This window comes from Punica granatum, chromosome 2 (assembly GCF_007655135.1).
Source record: "Punica granatum isolate Tunisia-2019 chromosome 2, ASM765513v2, whole genome shotgun sequence".
Taxonomy (NCBI): Eukaryota; Viridiplantae; Streptophyta; class Magnoliopsida; order Myrtales; family Lythraceae; genus Punica; species Punica granatum.
In genome coordinates this window covers 27,519,621-27,542,616 of record NC_045128.1, presented here as the reverse complement: position 1 = coordinate 27,542,616, position 22,996 = coordinate 27,519,621, and the positions used below count along the sequence as shown (strand labels likewise).

Here is a 22,996-nt window from a genome sequence, read left to right as displayed (position 1 = left end):
ATCACTTAATTACATAGATATTGAGAACATTTGTATAATTTCAGTATAAACATGGTACAAGACTGACTTGATAAAGCATTCTCTACTTTTCGAGATTCTTGATCCTAATTGCCATATGGAATGTTTGCTCATGTTATCTATTTTTAAGGAAATTCTCTTGACATAACACGTTAACGACTTGGGGGCACCGCGGGATGTTCTCAATATTCAGGGATCAAATCATAATAAATTGGAGTACGAGGATCAATAGAGAGGATTTAAAACTTGGGATCTCACATGGTAGAAGTGCATGGGGCCCAACGGAGGGAATCTTGACTTTTGTCCTTCCCACAAAGAATACTAATCAAAGAGGCTGCTGAGAAGCTCATTAACTTGCTTGGGAAGTTGACCCAGAGAGAAGCAGAAGCTGCGAGTCAAGCGAGAGAGTGGACTCAGCCTTGACTCGGAGCTTGGCGATCACGACGTCCTCGCTCTGCCTCTTTACCAGAAGCTATAATGAGAACGTAAATCTGCTTTCTCTGTTTGGTAGAGTCATCATTAGCTCGCAATTTTGGTTTTTTTCCGATATAAATATAAGGTCTGCGAAACGAGACTGAGAGAGACTTTTTTTCCCCCTCTTTTTTATGATTGAACATAATAGTTTTAAGAAGTTCTTTCGAATGGGTGGGCTCCCGGGGCTTTTTCTTTTTAATCTCAATTATTTTTGATGTGAACTTTGGTATTAATTTGACCCCTACTAATCTAGTCCAGCCGGATCGGCCTACTAAAAGTTAAAACTTTTCAAACGTAGATTTTCTCTATTCACAAAACTCGAATTCGAGATCTTGCTTAAGGCGAACAAGCACTAAACTGCTTAAACCAACTCATTTGGTAATCTCAAATTTTTTTAATTGAGAGACAATTAGAATGATTGGGAAAGATGATCTCACCAATACGCGTAATACTAACATAAAGGTAATCAATAGAACATTTATAAAAGGGTAATTGTAATTTGCTCCGTAAAGATGCTATTATATCGACCTGCTCCCTACAATTTCATTTATTCGAGTTTACTCCCTGAAATCTAGCTCGCATCGTCGACACTACTATATATATTTGAAATGGCAGAAGTTTTCATGTGAGCCCAACATAAGAACACAACAGAAGAGACTTGAGTTTAGCAGCTATGATGGGATTCATGAATGCTTCGTTTCAGTTGCAAGAATTTATATATTCCTGCCGTAAACTACAAGTTGATAGCTATAGAAATTGATCTAAACATGCTTTCGGCCAAATTGGATATCTACTCGGTCCTGCCAATCTTGATGGTGAAATAATGGAAAATACAAGTTTGCAACCACTTAGTTAGATGGATAGAGAGAATATTTGTATAATTTCAGTATAAACATGATAAAGTCCTGTCCGAATTCATACCTTAAAATCTAATTCGGGCCGTTGACACTACTATGTATAATTGATAAGACATAAGTTTTACATGAGACCCAAAAAGAACCCAACACAAGAGACCTAGCTAGGTTTAGCCTCTCCAAATGGTTGGACCTATAAATCTCTATTTCTGTCTGTCGAGCTTATATTCTTGCGATAAATCACGGGGCGATAGCAACAGAAATTGTATTGGACATGCTTTTAGACAAGTTGTACATCTAGTTAGTTCTATTTATGTAGATGGTGAAATAAAATGGATAATATAAGTTCGGAATCACTAAATTACATAAATAGGGAGAACATTTGTATCATTTCGGTGTAAATATGGTAAAATAAAACATCCTCGAACTTCAAGGATTCTCAATCCTAATTGCCACATGGTGTGATGCTCATGTTATCTATTTTTCCGGACATTCTCTCACACAATACGCTATAACGATTTGGGGGGCATTGCGGGGAGTTCTCAATATTCAGTAATCAAATCATAATATTTAAAAGTATGAGGATCAATAGATGAGGATCACAAACTTGTGGATAATCAATAGCCGCTGCTGAGAAGCTAAGCTCATTAACTTGCTTGGGAAGTTGACTCGGAGAGAAGCATTTGTTATGGGGCACAAACGGTTTAAGATGCTCTCTTCCCTAAGAAGGCTGGAAGAAGCAGCGAGTCAAGCGAGAGAGTAGACACACCCTTGACTCGGAGTCCGCCTCTTCCTCTCTGTCACCGGCATTATCCTCCCATCCTGAGCTTAACCGTACACCTGTGAGGGCTCCCTTTCTTGAGCTGGTAATCTTTTTTAACTTGGAATCCTAGCCTGTCACTGTAGATATATAATACTGATAGAGTGAATGAAGAGGCTTGACCCTCATGCTTTAGTCTCTATGGTTGCCACTTCTTTGACTGTGAGCCAGTAGTGACTGCGTTAGATGATCATGCTTTAGTTCGATGATCGACTGTGTTCAATCACATTGGACTAAAAGCAGCAGGGTGCATACGTTCTAGTTCTTTTTTGCTGAAATGTCTGATAAATATAGTTCTGGGGGATGACATTCTTGTCGACCGATAATTCTCCCGATTATCATTCCATTTAAGTGAAGCATCAGTTTTGCAGCTGGTGCCAAATGAACCCAGATTTGCGTGATTTTTCAGTTTGAGCTTCTCTCCTTTTGATACCCTGTAATTATGAAAGATGCGGATCTATTTTAAAACTTGCGCTGGGTTTGGAGACTAGTAAGATATAAGCTAGCGCCATAATCACTACCTTTTTCCGAATATCGGTTGGGTTGAAATGGAAATTGCATATTTGTTTAGTGGATAGTATTTATATCTTGTAGATTCAAGTGGTATAATTTCAAACCAGTACCAGTCAGTTATGTATGTACAAGAGATCAAACATGCCAGAGCTGTGCGTAAGTTAGCTGAGGAATGGTATATAGTTTTGTAGACATGAAAGGGTATTCATTGGCTGAAAACTCACAACTTAAGGAAACTCAACAAAATCTTACTTACCTATCATTTTCTATTGCAGAAAGGGGTAAATGTTAAGCATAAACTGGTCATTGTTGCTCGAAGAATTAGTGGGCATAATGAACCAACACTCCAAAAAAAAAAAACAATAAATAAATAAATAAAGAGAAAATCAGAGAGACAATTGAGTAGCATCTGCATGTATGTAAGGAGTACCTCTCACCTTTACGAAGAATTGCATGGAGATAAGTTTCCATTAAGGTGTTTTCTGAAATCAAGACCATGTGACTCTAATATGAGATACTCAAGTAGTGATCGATGGGGCAGCCTTGGAATTGGCCTCCATGTAGGGGGTGGCCTCAAGGGGATGCACGTTGATGCACTCAGGCTGCCTCATCGCAGAGAAGTCATTTGATGGGTCGCTGGTGTCCCATAACTACTGATGGCCAGGCCTGTCTTCTATGTTACCAAGCCACCAGGCTTTGGGTGGGCCGAGTTTGTGTTTCCATTGTTTCTCTTTTTTTTTTTTTTTTCCTTATGTTTATTTAGTCTCTTTAATTTTGAGAAGTTTTAACCTTTAATCCTGAAAATAATGAAAATCTTTTTTCTATTATTATTATTATTATTATTATTATTATTATTATATAATGTATTCAAGAATAAGTCCAATGACAATGTAACAAATAATACATTAAGTGGAACAAGTGCCGGATCGCTTGAACCAACACATGTTAATTTATCCTTTGGGTAGTTGATCATATCTATATATGTGTGCATATAATTAAACATACAACGCGTGTGTGTGTATTATGGACCATTCTACTCATTCATCAACATATCCATACTAAATGTTACTGTAACTGAGGACTTGACTATCATCTCTTTTTGGTTCATCTTGGTAGGGTGCAAACAAAGTGCAAGTATATGCCTGCACATTAATTATGGGAAAGACAATTAGTTTACACGGCTTCCCTTCTTCTACGTCAGCAGAAATAGTTAAGGAATTTTTAGAAAAAATAATAGGCAAGGGAACGGTTTATGCCATTAAAGTCAGACAAGCCAAAAGCGGCAGTCGATTATACGCGATCGTGCAGTTCATGACAGTTGAAGATGCTGACAGAATAATCGGTTTGGCCAGTAGACGACTGCGGTACGGAGAATCATATCTGACTGCTTGCAAGGTGGACCAAGATATCGTGCCGAAACCGAGAATGCCGTCACATAGTATACAAGGTGTAACGTTGTACTTTGGGTATCAGCTTTCCGAGAAGAATTTCTCCACCCTGTGGAAAGAGCAGAATGTTTCCGTTGATTTTTGGGTTGAATTGAGAAGATTCTACTTTGTTTTGCTCTATAACCAAGTGGAATATAAGCTTGACCTGTCAGATGAGAATATCTGGCAAATTGAGCTTCACCGACAACGATGGCGCCGTGGCACAATTTATCTGCTCATTCAGGTTCTTTCACGGTTTTGAATAGTTACTATTCTAGTTTTCTTTATTTGCTGAGCATAAATTATGGTATAATCTCAGTTACTACCGTTGGTCATGCATAGTCTCTTTTCATCACCTATAGTGTAATAATTTTGCAGCTTTTTAATTTTGTGGAGCCATATAATATCTTGTAATATTATGGTTCTGGCCAGCTTCTTTACAAATGATTTTAGCTTTTCTTTTGTTTGTGATTAGGAATGGCATTGGCCAAATAGACACAATTCTTATTTTAGATCGTTTAGATTGTATTTGGCTGCTATGTATGTTAATGGAGATCAGGAAATGCTGTTCTAACCCTTTCTTGTTTGACGATTTTCAGCTGTTCGGCGCTCCTCGTATTTTCAGAAAAGATGCATACTCTTCAAGTAATGTATCGGAGCGTCTTTTTTACAACTATTGCTGGGATGGTTCAGATGACCAATGGGTGAGAACAACCGATTTTACTCCATCTGCTAGTATCGGGCAATCTTCAGCAATGTGCCTGGAGATCTCTCGTGCGTCTGATCTCCGAGATTTTCCGGAGAATTTCGCTACTTATAAAGGCACATTTGCTATGAAGAGTGGCTCCAGTTTCTCTCGCAATCTGAACCTAGCACCTACTGTGGAGTTCTCCATGGGAGTTGATATTCCATACAAGATCCTATTCAAGATCAATCTGTTGGTGCAGAAGGGGTGTCTTCCAGGACCCTGTCTTGACTCTTCCTTCTATCGATTGGTCAATCCGCACAGAGTTGACATCACTTTCATAGAATATGCTCTAGAGAAGCTGTGTTATCTAAAAGAATGTTGTTACCATCCGAAGAGGTGGCTGGAGGAGCAGTACGTGATGTGCATGATGAATAAGAATCTCATACGGCAGCATCGTATGCGGTCGCCTTTGATATCTTTGGATGAGGGCCTGATGTATGTTCACAAGGTTCAGATAACTCCTTGCAGAGTGTACTTTTCCGGTCCAGAAGTTAATGTGTCAAATCGAGTTCTGCGGAGGTACTCTGATTATATAGATAATTTCCTCCGGATCTCTTTCGTGGACGAAGATCTCGATAAAGTTCATTCCAAAATTTTATCTCCTCGTGGTTCTTTGGCCGACAGTGGTATGAGAACAGAAATTTTTACAAGAATTCTGTCTACCCTTCAGAATGGAATAACCATAGGTGATAAGAAGTTTGAATTCCTTGCTTTCTCCTCCAGTCAGCTGCGTGAAAATTCTGCATGGATGTTTGCTCCAATAGATGGATGCACAGCTGATTCTATAAGGGAATCCCTGGGTGAGTTCCGTCAGATCAGGAATGTGGCAAAATATGCTGCACGACTAGGCCAATCCTTAAGCTCATCCACTGAAACTCTTTCTGTGGAATGGTATGAAACCGAAGAAATTCCTGATATTGAGGTTATTCGTGGCAACAAGCACTATATTTTTTCTGATGGGATTGGGAAAATATCTGAAGATTTTGCAAAGAAAGTGGCCAAAAAATGCGGCTTTAAAGGTTATCCTCCGTCAGCATTTCAGATACGGTACAGAGGATATAAAGGTGTTGTGGCCATTGACCCGACCTTGCCAGTGAAGTTGTCACTGCGCAAGAGCATGAGAAAGTACGAATCTTCAGACACAAAATTGAATGTCTTGGCATGGAGCAAGTACCAACCCTGCTTTCTGAACCGACAGATCATCACTCTCCTATCAACTCTAGGTGTTCCTGATGAAGTTTTTGAGCGAAAACAGAGAGAAGCTGTGGATCAGTTAGACTCTATTCTAACAGATCCTTTGAAGGCACAGGAAGCTCTAGATCTCATGTCTCCTGGTGAGAATACTCAGGTCCTCAAGCAGATGCTTGTGTGTGGATATGAGCCGGACAAGGAACCATTCCTGTCAATGATGCTTCGTACTTTCCGTGCTTCGAAGTTGTTTGACCTGAGGACAAAGACCAGGATTTTTATACCTGGAGGGAGATCAATGATGGGTTGCCTGGATGAGACCCGGACCTTAGAGTATGGACAGGTATTTGTGCAGTTTTCGGGTCGAAAACTGGGACAGTTGCAGGATAATACCTACATGCACACTGGTACACGATCAGAAAAATCTTTTGTCGTCCAGGGACGAGTAGTGGTCGCAAAGAACCCTTGCCTGCATCCTGGTGATGTCCGAGTTCTCAGAGCTGTGAATGTACCAGCTTTGCACCATATGGTGGATTGTGTTGTTTTCCCCCAGAAAGGAATGAGGTACGTACTTTGGTTGCATGTCTCTTTTCTTCTTATGTTATGTATATGACGCGTTGGCACAGACTTTCTACTTGGAGCCTGTAGTCATTCAGCCATTGCAATATTGTCATTCCCTCTTTGAGATCTTTATGCATCTGTTTAATCTATCTGTTTTATCAGGAGCTAGCATTAATATGCTTGCTATAGTGTATACTTCCTTCCGAATATGTCAGTCTCTGGACCGGCCAAAAGAAAGAATCCAGTCTTTGCTCTTCAACCAGGAAACGGATAACCTCACTGGAAGTAGAGACCAAAAGTTGAGCTTTATGACAATTTAGATGATATGCTGAGCTGAAAGTTATTAGCTGGATAAGTATATGTTAAAGTTGATGAGATGGTCATATGCTTAGTTTCTTCTGCCTATAGTGTGAAATGGTTTGGTAATCAACTATGCCTTTTGAACTGGATTTTGAGTTCAGGCCTCACCCAAATGAATGCTCCGGAAGTGATCTGGATGGAGATATTTATTTTGTCTCTTGGGACTCCGAATTGATTCCGCCTGTTCAAGATCAGCCTATGGACTATACTGCAGCGCCGCCGATTGAATTAGACCACGATGTTCGGATTGAGGTACCACTGACTTTTTATATTTAATTAACTCCTCCATCTGACAATCTTGAAGATCTTTACAATTGATCCCATAGGTAGTTTTCCCTCTGGTCGCATGATACAGCATATCACTTAGACGTTGCTTCATGGAATCATTCATGTAATTGGTATAGAGTAATAAATTGGCAAGTTGTGATTTGGTTCAGTTAATCAACTAATCAGTCCATCATTGTAAATGCACATTGTTATGTATCCTGAGGTGTACAAGATTAGAAAACAGGGAATAGTATGTGATTACTGTCGGGAGTTACAAAAATCAATCATCAATGCTTTACTTATTTGTAGTCCGGGTTGTTGCTTGAGCAGGAAGTGGAAGAGTACTTCGTGAACTACCTTCTCAATGACAGCTTGGGAATAATAGCTAATGCCCACACTGTGTTTGCCGACCGAAGCAGTGCAAAGGCAAGATGCCCAAAGTGCATCGAACTCGCGGAGCTATTCTCTATTGCCGTTGATTTCCCAAAAACAGGCGTGCCTGCTGAGATCCCTCCCAATCTGTATGCTAAAGAATATCCTGACTTCATGGAGAAGCCCGACAAGCCCACCTATGAATCCAAAAATGTAATCGGGAAGCTTTTCCGAGAGGTGAGAGACATGGCTCCCGATTCCACTTCCCTCTGGACCTTCACGAAGGAAGATGCTAGTTGGTCCTACGATCCTGATATGGAAGTTGAGGGCTCCGAGGATTACGTGGATGATGCTTTCTATTACAAGGGCAACTATGACTTCAAATTGGGCAACATCATGGACTACTATGGGATCAGGACTGAGGCGGAGATACTTAGTGGAAACATCATGAAGTTGTCGAAGTCATTCAGTAAGAGGAGGGACTCGGAGTCGATAACTATGGCTGTCAAGGCACTGAGGAAGGAAGCAAAGACATGGTTCAATGAGAAGGCGACAGGTTCAGACAGTTCGGAACCTGAGAACCTGGACGCGAAGGCATCAGCTTGGTACTATGTCACATATCACCCGAGCTACTGGGGGGTCTATAACGAGGGCCCGAAGCGGGACCATTACCTGAGCTTCCCTTGGTGTGTCTATGATAGACTGATCGAAATCAAGGAGAAGAAGATCAACACGAGGAGGTATGCTCGGTCTCCTGAAGATATCTTCACTCGTGAACTGCGCTTATCTTGATATTGCCTCGTCTTAGGTTTGATTTGTATTATATTTATCTTACGTTGTTACTGATATGTGAGGTTTGCCGCTAGTAATTCTCTTTCAAGATGAGCTTTCCCTATGTAAGTACTGATTTGTGGCCCTTTATAGGCAAAACTATATATTAAGGCTTGTATATCTGCATGGATTGACTGCTTAATAAAATTTTATCATTATATTTGAGTTTCCTATTTTATAATTTAAGAAAGAAAAATATAAGCAGTAAAAGGTTAAGGAATTATATCTCTTATAATGCAGTGACACTCACCATCGCCTATTGACCTGGAGATCGCAGATCCAATACCTAGTAAGACTATTTGTACCATTTTATTAATTATTTAGATTTCTCTTTCATTATACTAGGTTTTGAGTCTCCTTTGTTACCATGCATTGATCTGCAGCTCTAGTTGAGACTTAAAATGTTTCTAGCCACTTACCCGTGCATGTGTTACGCATACTTATCATCTGTGACGATCGCTATGAATTATCACCCACTTAATAGGAAAAAGATCCAAGTGTTTGTTCTGTTAGACTATATTTTATGAAAGTGGTACACGACTTGAAATTTTTAGCAGAGTTTCCTCTTTATTTCCCTCGAATCCATTATCATATAATTACTCATATGACAACCTGCTTTCCATAAACTCCAAATTATATATAACAAATCCAGTAAGTTCTCATATATATATATATATATATATATTCCAAAAGAGCCACATCACTAAACCGACTAAACAAAAGTTTCAAGTCGTAACGTATTCAAATATATTCTATACAAAAAGAATTCCTATCAAATAACAAAGGCCCCTACCTATTCCTTCAAGCTGATCCCCGATGTGTAAAAAGTTATCTTGTGCTGCTAGTTTAACTCCTAGCTCATCTAAAAAATATATGCAAGGTGTGAGCTGTATCTCAGTGAGTACTATATTACAAAACAAAATGAATTATTATTTAATAAATATTTATTTACTAACAACCAAATATTCAAATAAACAATACAATTACATCCAATCCAACTATCCGCTCACTCACATACATATATGGTGTGTGTATATATATATATATATTATATAAAAATATAATTTTATCCAATATAGTAACTAAATTTAAGTTCTACTAACACATACATACAACTCTTCCAATTATTTTTCTAATATCTAATATCACATAGATATCAAATATCCATTCATTAGCTTTCCATAGCAACTCACAACACATTCACTTGACAGATCAAACTCTAACAACAACACGGCTTTTACAGAATAACTTCAAACAACTTCAACAATCATCACATTTATAGCAATCATAACAATCATCACATCTCCAACAATCATACCAAACAAACAATATACAACACAAACAACCAATATAGCCCTAGGGTTGCATTTCCTCGCATCAGAGTTATGACAGTACCGTGACCCCGCATGTCTTACTCATATCATCCTTAACTCCCAATATCCATATCTCATAAGCGGGGGCCGCCTATTAATCTCTAGCGGTAAAAGTTGACCTCAATTTATATTCCGCCGGGTCTAGCGGCTGACATATATTTTTTACACAAGCACAATCCCAATCACATTACAATGGCAGCATATTATCATCACATATCTCATACACAATCAGCATGCATAATCACATCGCATACTCAAGTCAAAGTGAAACATAAAAGACAATATCTCTCAAATCCCTTCACACAACATAGCAAGACCAATTCATTAATTTAACTATCACAATATTCTTCTTAAATAATTTATATAACTATAATACATCATTTCACAAGAGAATAGAGTACTCACATAACATATATATATATATATATATCATTTCACAATGGAATGAAGTACAACATATATGTACATATATATATATTATTTCACAATGGATAAAGAACTCACATAACATATATATCTATATATATCATTTCACAATAGAATGAAGTACTCGTCGACAACTCCAAGAAAGATACTCACTGGGTCGAACCTTCAGAGTGCAAGAATTCAATCTCCTCGATCCCTATGATTTGCAAATATAAATTTAGAAAATAATTAATATAACACCATTACGGCTTCTTGTACCTGCCACAATCTTCTTTAGAACCTATTATTTCCAATAAGTTCCGATTTATATTATATTCATTATGTCGATTCTATGTCAAAAACTACTTAAACAATCTCCATAATTCCCATTTAAATAATCCTCATTGTTCTTGTCAATTTCTAGGTAAATGAGATATTCATAAAAGACCAAAAATATATAATCATAGTAATAGCAACAACCAGTTAATACTCTATGCAAGAAATCCGACATCATGAAACTCAAGGCAACAAAGCATAATCTTCTAGCATTGCCCACCCAATATTATTTATAAAAATTTATAATAACATGTCTAAGCTAAATACTAACTTAGAATGTTGATAATCCACAAATAGGTATAATGTTTTAGTGGCCACATCCAAATACACAGAGAAAGACAACAATAGATCATCCCCTACTAGTCTCACAACCCATGTGTATATCTAGCTTTTCACACTTCCATCTGACAATTTAGCAAAACACATACGAGCAACAACTTTAATGGAAAACCAACTCTCAGTACAACCATTAAATCAGCAAGCACTTAAATCTTTCCTTATAACCATTAGTTGGGCTTCGACATAAACTCATTTACTAATGATATTCAGCTTGCTGTATTGTCTTTACCATCAACCAAAGACAGCAAAAATCAAGAAATAGGATATACAAACATATAATCATCAAGCATATATCACTACAAATACCCTAAGACGGAATTAAATCTCAAAACAGGAAAAATATCCTCATTTAATTTCATTTTTCAGCACATAGCATAATATAATAGTCCAATGATATTAGTACACAACAAAGCACCATAAAATTCCTTAATACAGCACTCAAGAGTATAAAATATAACTCAATCAATCAAACAATATATCCAATAGCAATTGGAGAAGCCGAACACTTCAATTCAATATCAATAATCGGAACCCTAACCAACTCACTGACAGTTCATTCCTCGAGTTATTCGATCAATAGTTCATAACTTAACTAAGCTGAAATCAATCAAATTAAACCTTAATTTGCTTGTAAACCTGATTAATAGAAATACCTAAGCCATAAACAACCGACCCACATCAAATTCCACATCACTAGTCGAAACCCCAATCGACCTAGAATGAAGAAAAACCGGCTCAATCCGCATCTAGACTAATGAATAAGAACGTCTAAGGTGAGAAGAGTCAACTTACTTCAAGAACCCGAGCCTAGCCTTCCTCTCCTGCTTCGTTTCTTCCTCAGCTCGCTCTGTTCTGTCTCTCTTTTATCTCATCCTCTGTTTCTCAGTTTCTCCAGCACCCAAACAAAACACAGAAGTAAAGGAAAGGAACAAAAGAAAGAAGAAAGAAATGTGTGGCTGTGGAAGGAGTTTTCAGGGGAAATAAGGCCACGTGGGGCCCTTTCACCCCTTTCTCTCTTTTTTTTTTTTCTATCTCTTCTTCCAGCATGTGTTTGTGTAATCTATATATATATAAGCATATGTATGTATATGTGTATTTATACATATGCCATTTGACATTAAACAAAAATATCAGGTCTCACATTATCTGTGAGGAAATCTCATGAATTGTCCTTAATTGTTAAATAATAAGAATGGACTATGAGAGATATAAGGACATGAAATTTTAAATTTTAATTATTCTTTACCAATCATCAATATTATGATATAATTTCATCATTTATGCTAAATAACAATTAGTAGACATTATTTCGTGCTAAAAACCAATCTTTTTAGATATAATATTAAAATCATTGAATGTTTTCGGTTATAATAGGAGGCTCATGACCTAGTATAAGAAATAGAAAGGAATTCTAAATAAATGAGCACATGTAGTCTCATTGATGAAAAATAAACCTGAAACCTTTAAATTACCAGACGTGAGTGCTAGCTGCTACAGTACACTCCTTTCTCAAAATCATTGAACGCCCAACTTTATTTTATCTTCAAACAAGATCATAATTCATGCTTCACTTGATTAGTATGTTTCCTGCTTTTTTGGTTGGTTTTTGTTCGTTAGCCCATCCAGTACTAGACTCCTAGCCCTTCCTTGTTACCGATATATTAGAACATAGAGCGCCCGGCAATGAAAGTTTTGGGTCCCAAGAAGCAGCATTCTGAAAGTGGGTCAGAGCCTTACAACGGGAGAAACTGTGGGATGGTAAGGTTTGGACTCTAAATACTCATAAACTCAATCAGATCGACGTCATCGTCCAGACCAATCTAACGTGTCAAAATCTTGCATCAAAACTATAAATCTGACCCTTTCCATCGTTTCATTATCGTTTTACAATCCTAGTACGGTTCTTAGCTCATAAATCTCGATATCCAATGATGAAGTGCATGATCATTGTTTTACAAGATAGATGAAAATTTATATTCGGAGCATAGATCAAAACTTAGATGGCAGGTTCCACTAATCACAAAGATTGTACGTTCCCGTTTCAGGATTGAGCAAGCACGGGCCTGCTGATGTTATGCCCCATACGCAGACATCACATCGGTACAAGTCCCTTTCTGGACATATATGTCATAATAGTAAAATTGGTCAGTCCATGTAAAGCTGCAGAAGAACAATGTCGTCCCCCAAATATTCGGATGGAAACTAAACAGATAAGAGTCACCTTGTAGGTGCGAGCTGAGATCGTCATCCTTGGACTTACAGTGGACCGTGAGGTCGGGCCCTCCACACGAGAAGTTTTTAATCGTAACATATGTTCTAGGATACTGTGAGGCTCTCTCCTTCATTCCGAATATAAACAAGATAGAGAATAGGGTGAAATGTCCCTTGAAGAATGTAAAATTGGAAAATTTATAAGATGAAAAATACATATGAATTTCCATACAAACGAGGAATACTTAAAAAATTACAATTTCGACCGAACAAATAAAATCCTGATATAATGCCCCGAATCCACACGTTAATATTATGTGAGTACGCTTCAAGAAGAAAGGACACATGGAAAGTTGATTTCTTAATCTTATCTTTATAATTAAATAATCAAATAAAAATTATAATGATCATTCAGGAAACAAATTCAGTGAAGATTGGGAAAATGGGAAAGCACATGTGAACAAGCACGTAAAAAAAGATGTTACAGAGGAAACCATTATCATATCATGATATTATTTGCTTTGATGATTTTCCTTGGTCAAATGAAGAGCTGGAAAATATTGTACAGATTGGTGATATGTATATATGAATGGCGAGAGGTGCTGTTACTATATAGGAAAGGGATTAATTGTCAGAATAAATATTTTAGGTGCCATTTGAATTGTGATAATGTTTGTCATTAAAATATGAATCTTTGATTCGGTACTGACGCTAGGAGGCAAATGAGAATATTAAATGTACAACTGACTTCCCACCCATGGAAATTTAGTTATGACCTGCTGCCTGCGTAATAAATTCATTTCCCCGAAAAGAAGGGATATAATATAGTGGCATATGTCGTATTTAACTTGAGCATTATCGAGCAAACACGTATCACATACATGCATACGTGCACTGATACACAAGTAGTCTAACAAAAATGACACGTACATACCAACATGAATTTGATGAATCATGTCTTCTTAGAGAAATTTATGCCATCGGCTATTATGATTTAATTAAATTATTTGACAGGTCTTGGCCATCGTACGAAGTTTGAGTTTAGGATGTAGATGCCTTCATTTCCGTTTGAGAACAACGAGCAGCTGAGTTATTTCCTGGAAGCTCCATTCGAGCCGTCCGGCGACTTTCTGCAGAAACCGATCAAACAGTTCATCAATGATCTCAGTACCGAAATGCTTGCTGATGATCCCTTCCAAGCCGGCTCTTAGATGCATCATCCATGCCTGCGCATTGATCGATCCTCTGATCTTTGACCTTGAAGCAGTTAATTCCATCCGCTCGATATCGAAGCACCCGTTGGTATTGACTAGTTCCGTCATTTCCTGGGGAGTGGCTGTATATATGGGCAAGTTGAGCGAGTCCACATCAGATTCCTTTATTATTCCCTGCAAATTAACATTGATTTTTGTTTGTCAAGGCCAGAGAACTATCAACGCGCAACGATTTTCTTACTCGTACTATAATTGTCAAACTGCTGTTGTTTTTCATCATGTAACGTACCAATCGAGAGGGCAATCAAAGGATTGTTGTTGATCTGATCACTACTTTGATTTACATTAGTCACATTGACCACACAAGCCAGAATTCCTTACCTCCTTTGCCATATCCATTAGGCTAAGGCCGAGGATATCCAAATTAACTCCCAATGGCACTTGAGAATGAGGAACCCCGTCCTGAGTTCCCGGCACGATAAATGCCATTATCCCTCCGCTCACAATCTCTTGCACCCGAGCGTTGAAGAAATCTCGCATGTCCTTGGTGAATTGGGACTTATAGGCATCCCCTACTTCCTTCGGGGTGCTGGTGTAATGGATCTTCCCTTTGTTCCAAGCAGGTGAGCCCTCATCGAGCAGCTCCTTGGGCACCCTTGAGAGCCAATGGATTGCATAGGAAGAGTGCACGAAATGGAGGGACGACTCGGGGAATAATTGGCCATGGAAGGACCCCGGAACTCCTGCAGCGTAGTAATTCCTCTCTGGAGGAAGGGAGGCGAAGAGGGCGTTGAAGTCATTGGCCGTATGGTCATTGAAGAACACTTGGAAGTCGGGTACCTGAGACCCGTACTTGTGCCGGACAGCCTCGATGATGTTTTGCACAGCGATGAAGGTGTTCGGTCCCACTGAGCAGCCCAAGTCAGCGATTGTGAACGAGGCCCGTGGCCCAGAGGAAAACCGCTTGATGTCGAGCACGGTGGCGATTGCCTCGTCGATCTTTTCCTTGGCGGTGCTCGTGGCTGCTCTCTGTTTAAAGAAGGATGAATTACTATCAGCAGGGGAGACTGATCACAAAGTTAAAGCAAAGAAAAAGTAAAGTAAGCATATATATTGGAAGACCAATTGTTGCCTGGAAGTAGGAGTTCTTGTTGTAGCTGTAGCTTCCATCTCCTGCGTTCATCAGGTAGGACTCGGGGGGCTCCGTAACAGAGGAGTTCCTCATTTTCTGGGAAAAGATGAGCGTAAGAGAACACAAATATCTCTTTATGCAGAATTTGATGGTGCGTTTGGTTTCAGAGTTAAAAGTAATTTTGATTTTAATAGTGAAAAATGACAAATGAGTTGAGTTTATAAATTTGACTTGAGAAACGTGTGTTTTTATTGTGTAGTGTGTTGAGTTAAAATTAAAGTTAAAATTTTTTACTTGGGAAATATATATTTTTATTATGTAGTGTGTTAACTTAAAATTAAAGTTAAAATCAAAGTAATTTTAACTTACAAATCAAACGGGCCATGGAAGTCTGGTTATTTAACGAGGGAAACCAGAGAGTGGAGAGTGATATTGCTTGCTATGAAAATAGTACAGAGAGACAAATAAAGCAGGGGGACGCTTAAAAAAAATGCAAAAAGAACTGGGTAATTAGAACAGAATTGAGGATATGTTTAAAAAAAATTATATATATATATATATATATGTTTTTGGTTCAAATGTAATAAATTATAATAAGGCTAGGCTTATTTCCATCCCCGATTTAACTAATCCACTCTATCTGTTGTTCATGGTACCATAATACCCTCAATAGCACATTGATTGTTCTAACTGGTTATGGATAAAGCTCTTAAATCCCCATCTAATTTCTCATTCCTTCTTTTCTGAATCAATGTATTAAAACTTTCTCATTTGGAAATATTCGCTATACTATATATATCTACTCAAAACATAATATTAATTAAAAGAAATTTCATACCTTTGTACAAGGGATGAGAAGAAAATGATTTAATTTGTAAAGACCTAAATCTTTTTATAGTATATTTATTACTCGGTGAAAAATCTTGAAGTGGGAAAATGAAAATACAACCATATATATATATATATATACATACAAATTAATTTCGTTATTATTGTAAAACACAAAAAATAAATATTTATAATATGTATGCTCTTCGTGAGGCAAAGCTCCAGCTCCTTGACTAATGATTCCAACGAAGACAATTTTTCAAATGGTATTTGTTAAATATGATGAATCCACTGCTATCTTTTTTATCCTTACTTTCTAGAGGAGCAATACAGGTAATGTTTATTTTACCTAGAATATCTAACTTAGTGTGCACTAATTTTTAGAATTACAAACTTCGTTAATATTATTAAAATTGATATATCATAATTTAAAAATTATAATCTAAATAAATAAATAATTGAAAAGTACGATTTCACGTAAATCTATTGTTTAAAAACACAAGCTCATTACTTATATGCATTTAAAAAAGAAATATAATCGTCAACGAAAAAAATCACAATTCATATAAACTTTGAAAAAATTAAAATATATTTTTGATTAATTTAGGTGATATTGCTTTTATTTTTGTCTTAAAATAATTTTATTCGAATATGGACTTTGGGTTCTTTTTCTTTTAACATCAAGACTTTAATAGTAATGAACCACATAACAAATAAAATGTTGGTTTCTTGACTTACATTATATTTACTCTCATTTATTTTTAGAAATTAAGGAGAAACATGATTTAAAAAAATAATAATATTTGAGTAGTGGATATTTAGAATAAAGAGAAGAAAAATACTCAAATAAAAATAGATAGTAGTATGATTAATAAATAAAGATAGAGGAGAGATATTCAAATAAATATAAATAGTAGTATGATCAATAAATAAATAAAGAAGAGAGATTTATGTTGCGTTTGATTTCAAAGTAAAATTTTAAAATCAAATTTTGAAAAAGAGTGGTATAAATGGGGTCCACCATTTGACTTTGTATGAGTTATTTTATTTTGTTGTGAAAAAAGAGTGGTATAAATGGGGCATACCCTTTGATTTTGTATATTAGGTAAAAGTAATTAATATGCTATTAGGGGCATTTTATAAGATGATTAATAAATGGGTGGAAATAGCCCCAGTCTTATAATAATGAATAATCTGGATTAACAGATGATGCAGTAGAATTAAATAGGAAAGGCCCAAAATAACTTACCCAAAAAAAAATACCGAAGGAAATTCCACTACGGTTACTTAGCAGAAACAACCACGACTAATGTTTTCTTCTTAGTCGTTAGATCTCCTTACGTAAGATTTGGACATTACACATGTCCAAAATCTTTTTACCTTAAGATTCACCCCTCATAATTTGAGTTTCGATATTTTCCACCACCCATCTTCTTATGACATCCAATCACGTTCGTGAACTAATCGGATCCTCCTCAATATTAAATCGAATCGAAATCTAGTGGTTCAATCAAATAAAATACAGTTTAATAACTTAAAAAAAAGGAAAAGAAAATAAATGATAAACAAATACTAAAACCACCTCATCGTTCATTACTCTCTAAAAAATTTATGGAAAATCCCAAGATGGATCTCAGAAGGCATGCTAAATCTACTAATCTTGCGGCTGCGATCGAATTTACTCTATGGAAAAGTATGATTATTGGATGATTCTAGCTCATCACATGTCATGAGAAAGAATCAATTAAATTGCAATAAATTAAAAAATAAGTGTTAATTATTTGATTAATTGTGATAAGTCTCCTTAATTGAAGTAATCTTATTAGTTCTTTCTCACCACATCATTACGTGGTAGGATCATTCAAAATTTTATCCTAAATCTGTGAGTTATCCGAGCTTCATATACTGGATCTCTACCATAATGATTTGAGATGGCCGATCCCTCGAGCGTGGGCACGCTGAAAACTTGTCGATGAACGGATTGTGTGGGAGGGTGAGGGTCCACACTGAACGGATTGACAGGCCTTTTTTCTGTGTGGTTCACGTGATTGACTTTAGGGATTTTGTACGATATTCAATTGGTGGTTCAATGAACGGTCAGATGGTTTTAGAGTTTTTTTTTTTTAAATTTGTTTTTTTATTTTTCTTTTTGTAAGTTATTAAATTGTATTGTATTTTATTTAATTGAATCGGCAGATTTCGGTCCATTTTAATATCGAAACGGATTAGGCTAGTTCGTGGGTGTGATCAAACGTTGTTGAGAATATGTGCGATGAAAAATATTAATGCTCAAATTATGATAGATAAATCTTAATGTAAAAATATCCTAGCCACATATACAACACAAATTTTACTTAAGGAGATCTAACGGTTAAAAAAAAAATTGATGATTGTTTTCTCAACCAACCAACACTAAAATAACATTACATATTTAAACATTATAAAGATTCTACAGTGATTAATTAGTAAAAATAACCATCACAATTGCTTTATTTTCAGCCGTTAAATCAAGTTAGGTAATATCCAAGTTGTACACCCGTCTAAGATATTTTTACTTTAAGATTCGCCTCTCATAATTTGATCATTAATATTTTCGTGCACGTATCTCCTCGACAATGCTCGATCACGCCCGTGAACTCGAGAAATATGGAAACTTGAGAATCCGCTGACTCCACAAATCCTCAACTTCTTCAATCAAATACCACACCACTGGAAAGAGCTCAAACACGGGCTGAACAGCCAAGCTCATCCTCGTATTGACTTCCAACCTAAAGAGAGAATTAGCAAATCGATACAGCATCAAAAAAATCAGCAGAACTGGAACGGAACAACTGATTCCCATGGCACGAGCCGATCAAATTCTGCCGGACCACACGAAAATTCATGTTTGCGGGGAAATCGCGAGAAGAAAGCACGAGGCCTGAAATTTGAGGCTTCAGGGGGGATTATTTGGCCGCGGGATGAAAGCTCGTTGTGGGTCGTTTTATTTGTTGGTGTTTTGAGTGTACATATATATTTATACATATATTTTTTTGTCGCATTTGCATCAAATTGTTTATTTTATTGTTTCATTATTTGTTCTTCCTTTTCTTCTTTGTTTTTAAAGTTAAAAAAAAATTATTTGTTTGATTGAGTCGGTAGATTTCAGTTCAGTTTCCTATCAAATCGAACCGGATCCGATCGACTCGTTCACGAGCTTGACCGAGCGCTGTCGATAAGATGCGCGATCAAAAATATTAATAGTCAAGTTATGAGGGGTGAATTTTAAAGTGAAATGATTTTGGACAAGTGAATGGTACCGATCTTACTTAACGGGATCTAACAGCCGAGGAAAGAACAACCATGATAGTTGTTTTTGCTAACTAACCGTGATAGCATCACTCATGAATGTTTATTTTATCTTCAAATAAGATCCTAATTAATGCTTCACTTGATTAGTAGATTATGTTTCCCGTTCTTTTGGTTGGGTTTTGGGCGTTCGCCTATCCAATACTAGACTGGTAGCCCTTCCTTGTTACCGAAATAATAGAACATAGAGTGTCGGCCAATGAAAGTTTCGGGATTGACGTCACCGTCCAGACTAGTCTAACGAGTCAAAATCTGGCATGGAAACTATAAATCTGACCCTTCCACGATTGATAATCGTTTTACAATCCTAGTACGCTTCTTAACTCATAAATCTCGATATTCAATGATGAAGTGCATTATCATAGTTTTACAAGAAAGATGAAAATTTATATTCAGAGCATAAACAAAACTTAGATGACGGGTTCCACTTATCACAAGGATTGTACGTCCCGGTTTCAAAATTGACCAAGCACGGGCCAGCCGATGTTATGCCCCATACGCAGACATCACATCGGTATTGGTCCCTGTCTTGAACATATATGTCGTAATAGTATAATTGATCAGTCCATGCAAAGCTGCAGAAGAACAATGTCATCCCCCAAATATTCGGATGGAAACTAAACTGGTAAGAGTCACCTTGACGAAGTAGGTGTGAGCTGAGATCGTCATCCTTGGACTTGCAATGGATCGTGAGGTTTGGCCCTCCACGCAAAAAGTTTTTAATCGTAACATATGTTTTAGGATACAGCGAGGCTCCCTCCTTCATCCTGATTATAAACAAGATAATGAATAGGGTGAAATGTCCTTTGGAGGAAATCATTATCATGATATAATTTGCTTTGATGATTTTCCTTGGTCTAATGAAGAGCTGCAAAATATTGTACAAATTGCTGATATGTATATATGAATGGGGAGAGGTGCTGTTATATGAGTGATGCTGCACCACAGTTGGTTGAAAAAATAACCACCGTGATTATCTTCTTTTTAGCTGTTAGATTTTATTAGTTATGATCGAGACCGTACACATATCTATTATTTTTTCATTTAAAGATTCACCACTCATACTAGGACTCTTGATATTTTCGACTACTTGTCTTCTTGACTACGCTCAATCGCGCCCGTGAACGAATCAAATCCGATTTCTGATTTGACATTAAATCAAAATGGATCGAACAATTTAGTAAATCAAATAATAATTTGATTCTTTAAAGAAAGAAAAGAAAAGAAAAAAACATCAATTAAACTCCATCATCTTCCTTTGCCCTGAAAATCACGATCCCAATAAAACAACGCCGAAGCAATCAGTGAAAAGATTCGATTCTGTTAATAAAATCCACACACAACACCAAACAATCAGTGAAGAGATCATCACCGAAGATCAAAATTATTTATCACCACTCAAGATTTCAATAGAATTAATCAAAGAAAACAAATTTTATCCATGTAATTTGTTGGATCCATGGCGATCTGATCTGAAATTTGCATGACAGAAAATTTACGAAAACATAGAATTCCGTCCTGATCTGCTTATAGTATTATGATCCAGAGCATCGGAGTAAGATTGAATATGATCTATCATGACAGGCAGGGAGACAAACAACTCGACTGACATCGCCGGGAGGGAACGGGGAGGAGTCGGGCTCGGAGCGGGCGGTCGAGAGGCAGTGCAAGCATTGACGAGATTGAATTTGCTTTCAATTTGAGGGATTTAAGGAGAATGAATTTTTGGTTCGATTTGGGAGATTCAATCCTTGTTCAATTGGGAATATACGAACATAAGATTTTTTTCTTTTTTTTAAAGTAATTAAATTGTTTTTATTTGATTGAATCGATACATTTCAGTTTAGTTTAATATCGAAGCGGATTCGGCTCATTAAAGAGCGAGACCGAGTGTCGTTGAGAAGTTGCGTGGTCACAAATATTGATAGTCAAACTATGAAGGGGTGAATCTCAATGTAAAAAATCTTGGACATGTGTACAACTAATATATATTATGTAAGGGAATCTAACTGTTAAGAAAAAAGAAACCGTGATGGTTTCTTTTACTATTAATCATGGGAGAATCTCCAATTGCTATATAGGAAAGAGATTAATTGCCAGAATAAATATTTTATGTGCCCTTTTAATTGTAATTATGTTTGTCATTAGAATATGTTGATCTTTGATTCGGTATTGATGAAAGGAGTCAAATGAGAAAACATAAAAAATGCACAATAAACTTCCCACCAACGGTAGTTAATGCTGCGTTTGGTTTGTAAATAATATTTTAAAATCAGATTTTGATTTTGAAAAAGAGTGGTATAAATGGTTATGTATGTGGCTCACCCTTTGACTTTGTATGAGTTATGTGATTTTGATTTTGAAAAAGAGTGGTATAAATGAGGCCCACCCTTTGACTTGTATGAGTTATTTTATTTTGTTATGGGTAGAATTAAGTTAAAGTAAGATTTTAAAATCTTACTTTGAATTCAAACGAGGCATAGTTATGACTTGCCGCCTGCATAGTAAATTCATTTCCCTTAAAAAAAGGAAAAAAGAATACGGGATAAGATTTTACTGGATAAGGGTAACGGAAATTTTTCTAAGTTATTACTGATTACAACAATTATCATTGCATTTCCAAATTGATACATATATCCATGATAATTATTATTGAAATTCATGTATGCCTTTATGACCTAGTCCTACTTAGAGGGCAAAGTTACATGAAAGTTTATCACATTTGATTATATCTTTAATTTTATCACTACCTTCCGTTCTCAATATAGAAAAAAAAAATACACATCTTTTTTTTTCCTCCTCTCGATTCTACTTTGCCCTTGGACGCCTGTGACTGTGACGATTTCCAATCTAACTGCCAATGTGAAAGCTAAAGGAGTGCACATGGACCCATAGTGGTTCGAAAGCATTATCTATTGCAAGGAATCAAATAAAACTCAAATTTAAAAAATTAAAATGGAATCAAAAGAAAATTATAAAATATTAAAAATTTACAGAAAATGATAATTGAAATAATCATAATTAGGGGATATTAATTGAATGATTTTTCATGCTTTTACATATATAATTAGGGATAATAATGAGCACGCTTTTTCTAAAAAGTAATCTATATATATGACATATATAAAAGTGTGGAACTCATTATTGTGTTTCCCATTACTTACTTTTCTTACATACAACTACATCCTTATGGTTTTAAATTTTTTTCAAATCTATCCCAGGTAAAAGGACCACAGTGGCAACCGTTAAATGTTGACGGAAATATAACGGGGAGATAGATTTGGAAAAAAAATGTAAGCCATGAGATATTTTAAGTCATTTTAAAGCATATGATATATTTGAAAAAAATATAAAACTATAAAATATATGGGATAATT

The 22,996-nt window shown here is 36.4% G+C and overlaps 2 protein-coding genes and 1 long non-coding RNA gene across 4 annotated transcripts; 1 reads left to right on the top strand and 2 right to left on the bottom strand.

The window, feature by feature from the left end:
• Positions 1-2,035: 2,035 nt before the first annotated feature.
• On the top strand, positions 2,036-8,598 carry LOC116196973 (RNA-dependent RNA polymerase 1-like). Its single transcript, XM_031526948.1, has 5 exons — positions 2,036-2,212; positions 3,796-4,350; positions 4,706-6,606; positions 7,065-7,215; positions 7,561-8,598. The coding sequence occupies exons 2-5, from the start codon at positions 3,835-3,837 to the stop codon at positions 8,392-8,394; spliced, it is 3,402 nt and encodes a 1,133-aa protein (XP_031382808.1). The 5' UTR covers positions 2,036-2,212; positions 3,796-3,834; the 3' UTR covers positions 8,395-8,598.
• A 1,505-nt stretch (positions 8,599-10,103) lies between these two features.
• LOC116196974 lies at positions 10,104-11,905 on the bottom strand. The gene is made up of 2 exons (XR_004154959.1): positions 11,679-11,905; positions 10,104-10,428 (listed from the first exon to the last, which is right to left on the bottom strand). It is a non-coding gene; the product is annotated as an uncharacterized LOC116196974 (long non-coding RNA).
• Positions 11,906-13,885: 1,980 nt separating this feature from the next.
• Positions 13,886-15,539, bottom strand: LOC116194370 (loganic acid O-methyltransferase-like). Of its 2 annotated transcripts, none has more exons than XM_031523178.1 (3): positions 15,434-15,539; positions 14,693-15,340; positions 13,886-14,485 (listed from the first exon to the last, which is right to left on the bottom strand). In XM_031523178.1, exons 1-3 carry the CDS (start codon positions 15,479-15,481, stop codon positions 14,156-14,158), a joined length of 1,026 nt encoding a protein of 341 aa, XP_031379038.1. In that variant the 5' UTR covers positions 15,482-15,539; the 3' UTR covers positions 13,886-14,155. The 2 variants fall into 2 exon arrangements, with proteins under 2 accessions (XP_031379038.1, XP_031379037.1); XM_031523177.1 differs by having other exon boundaries at positions 15,444-15,539.
• Positions 15,540-22,996: the final 7,457 nt, after the last annotated feature.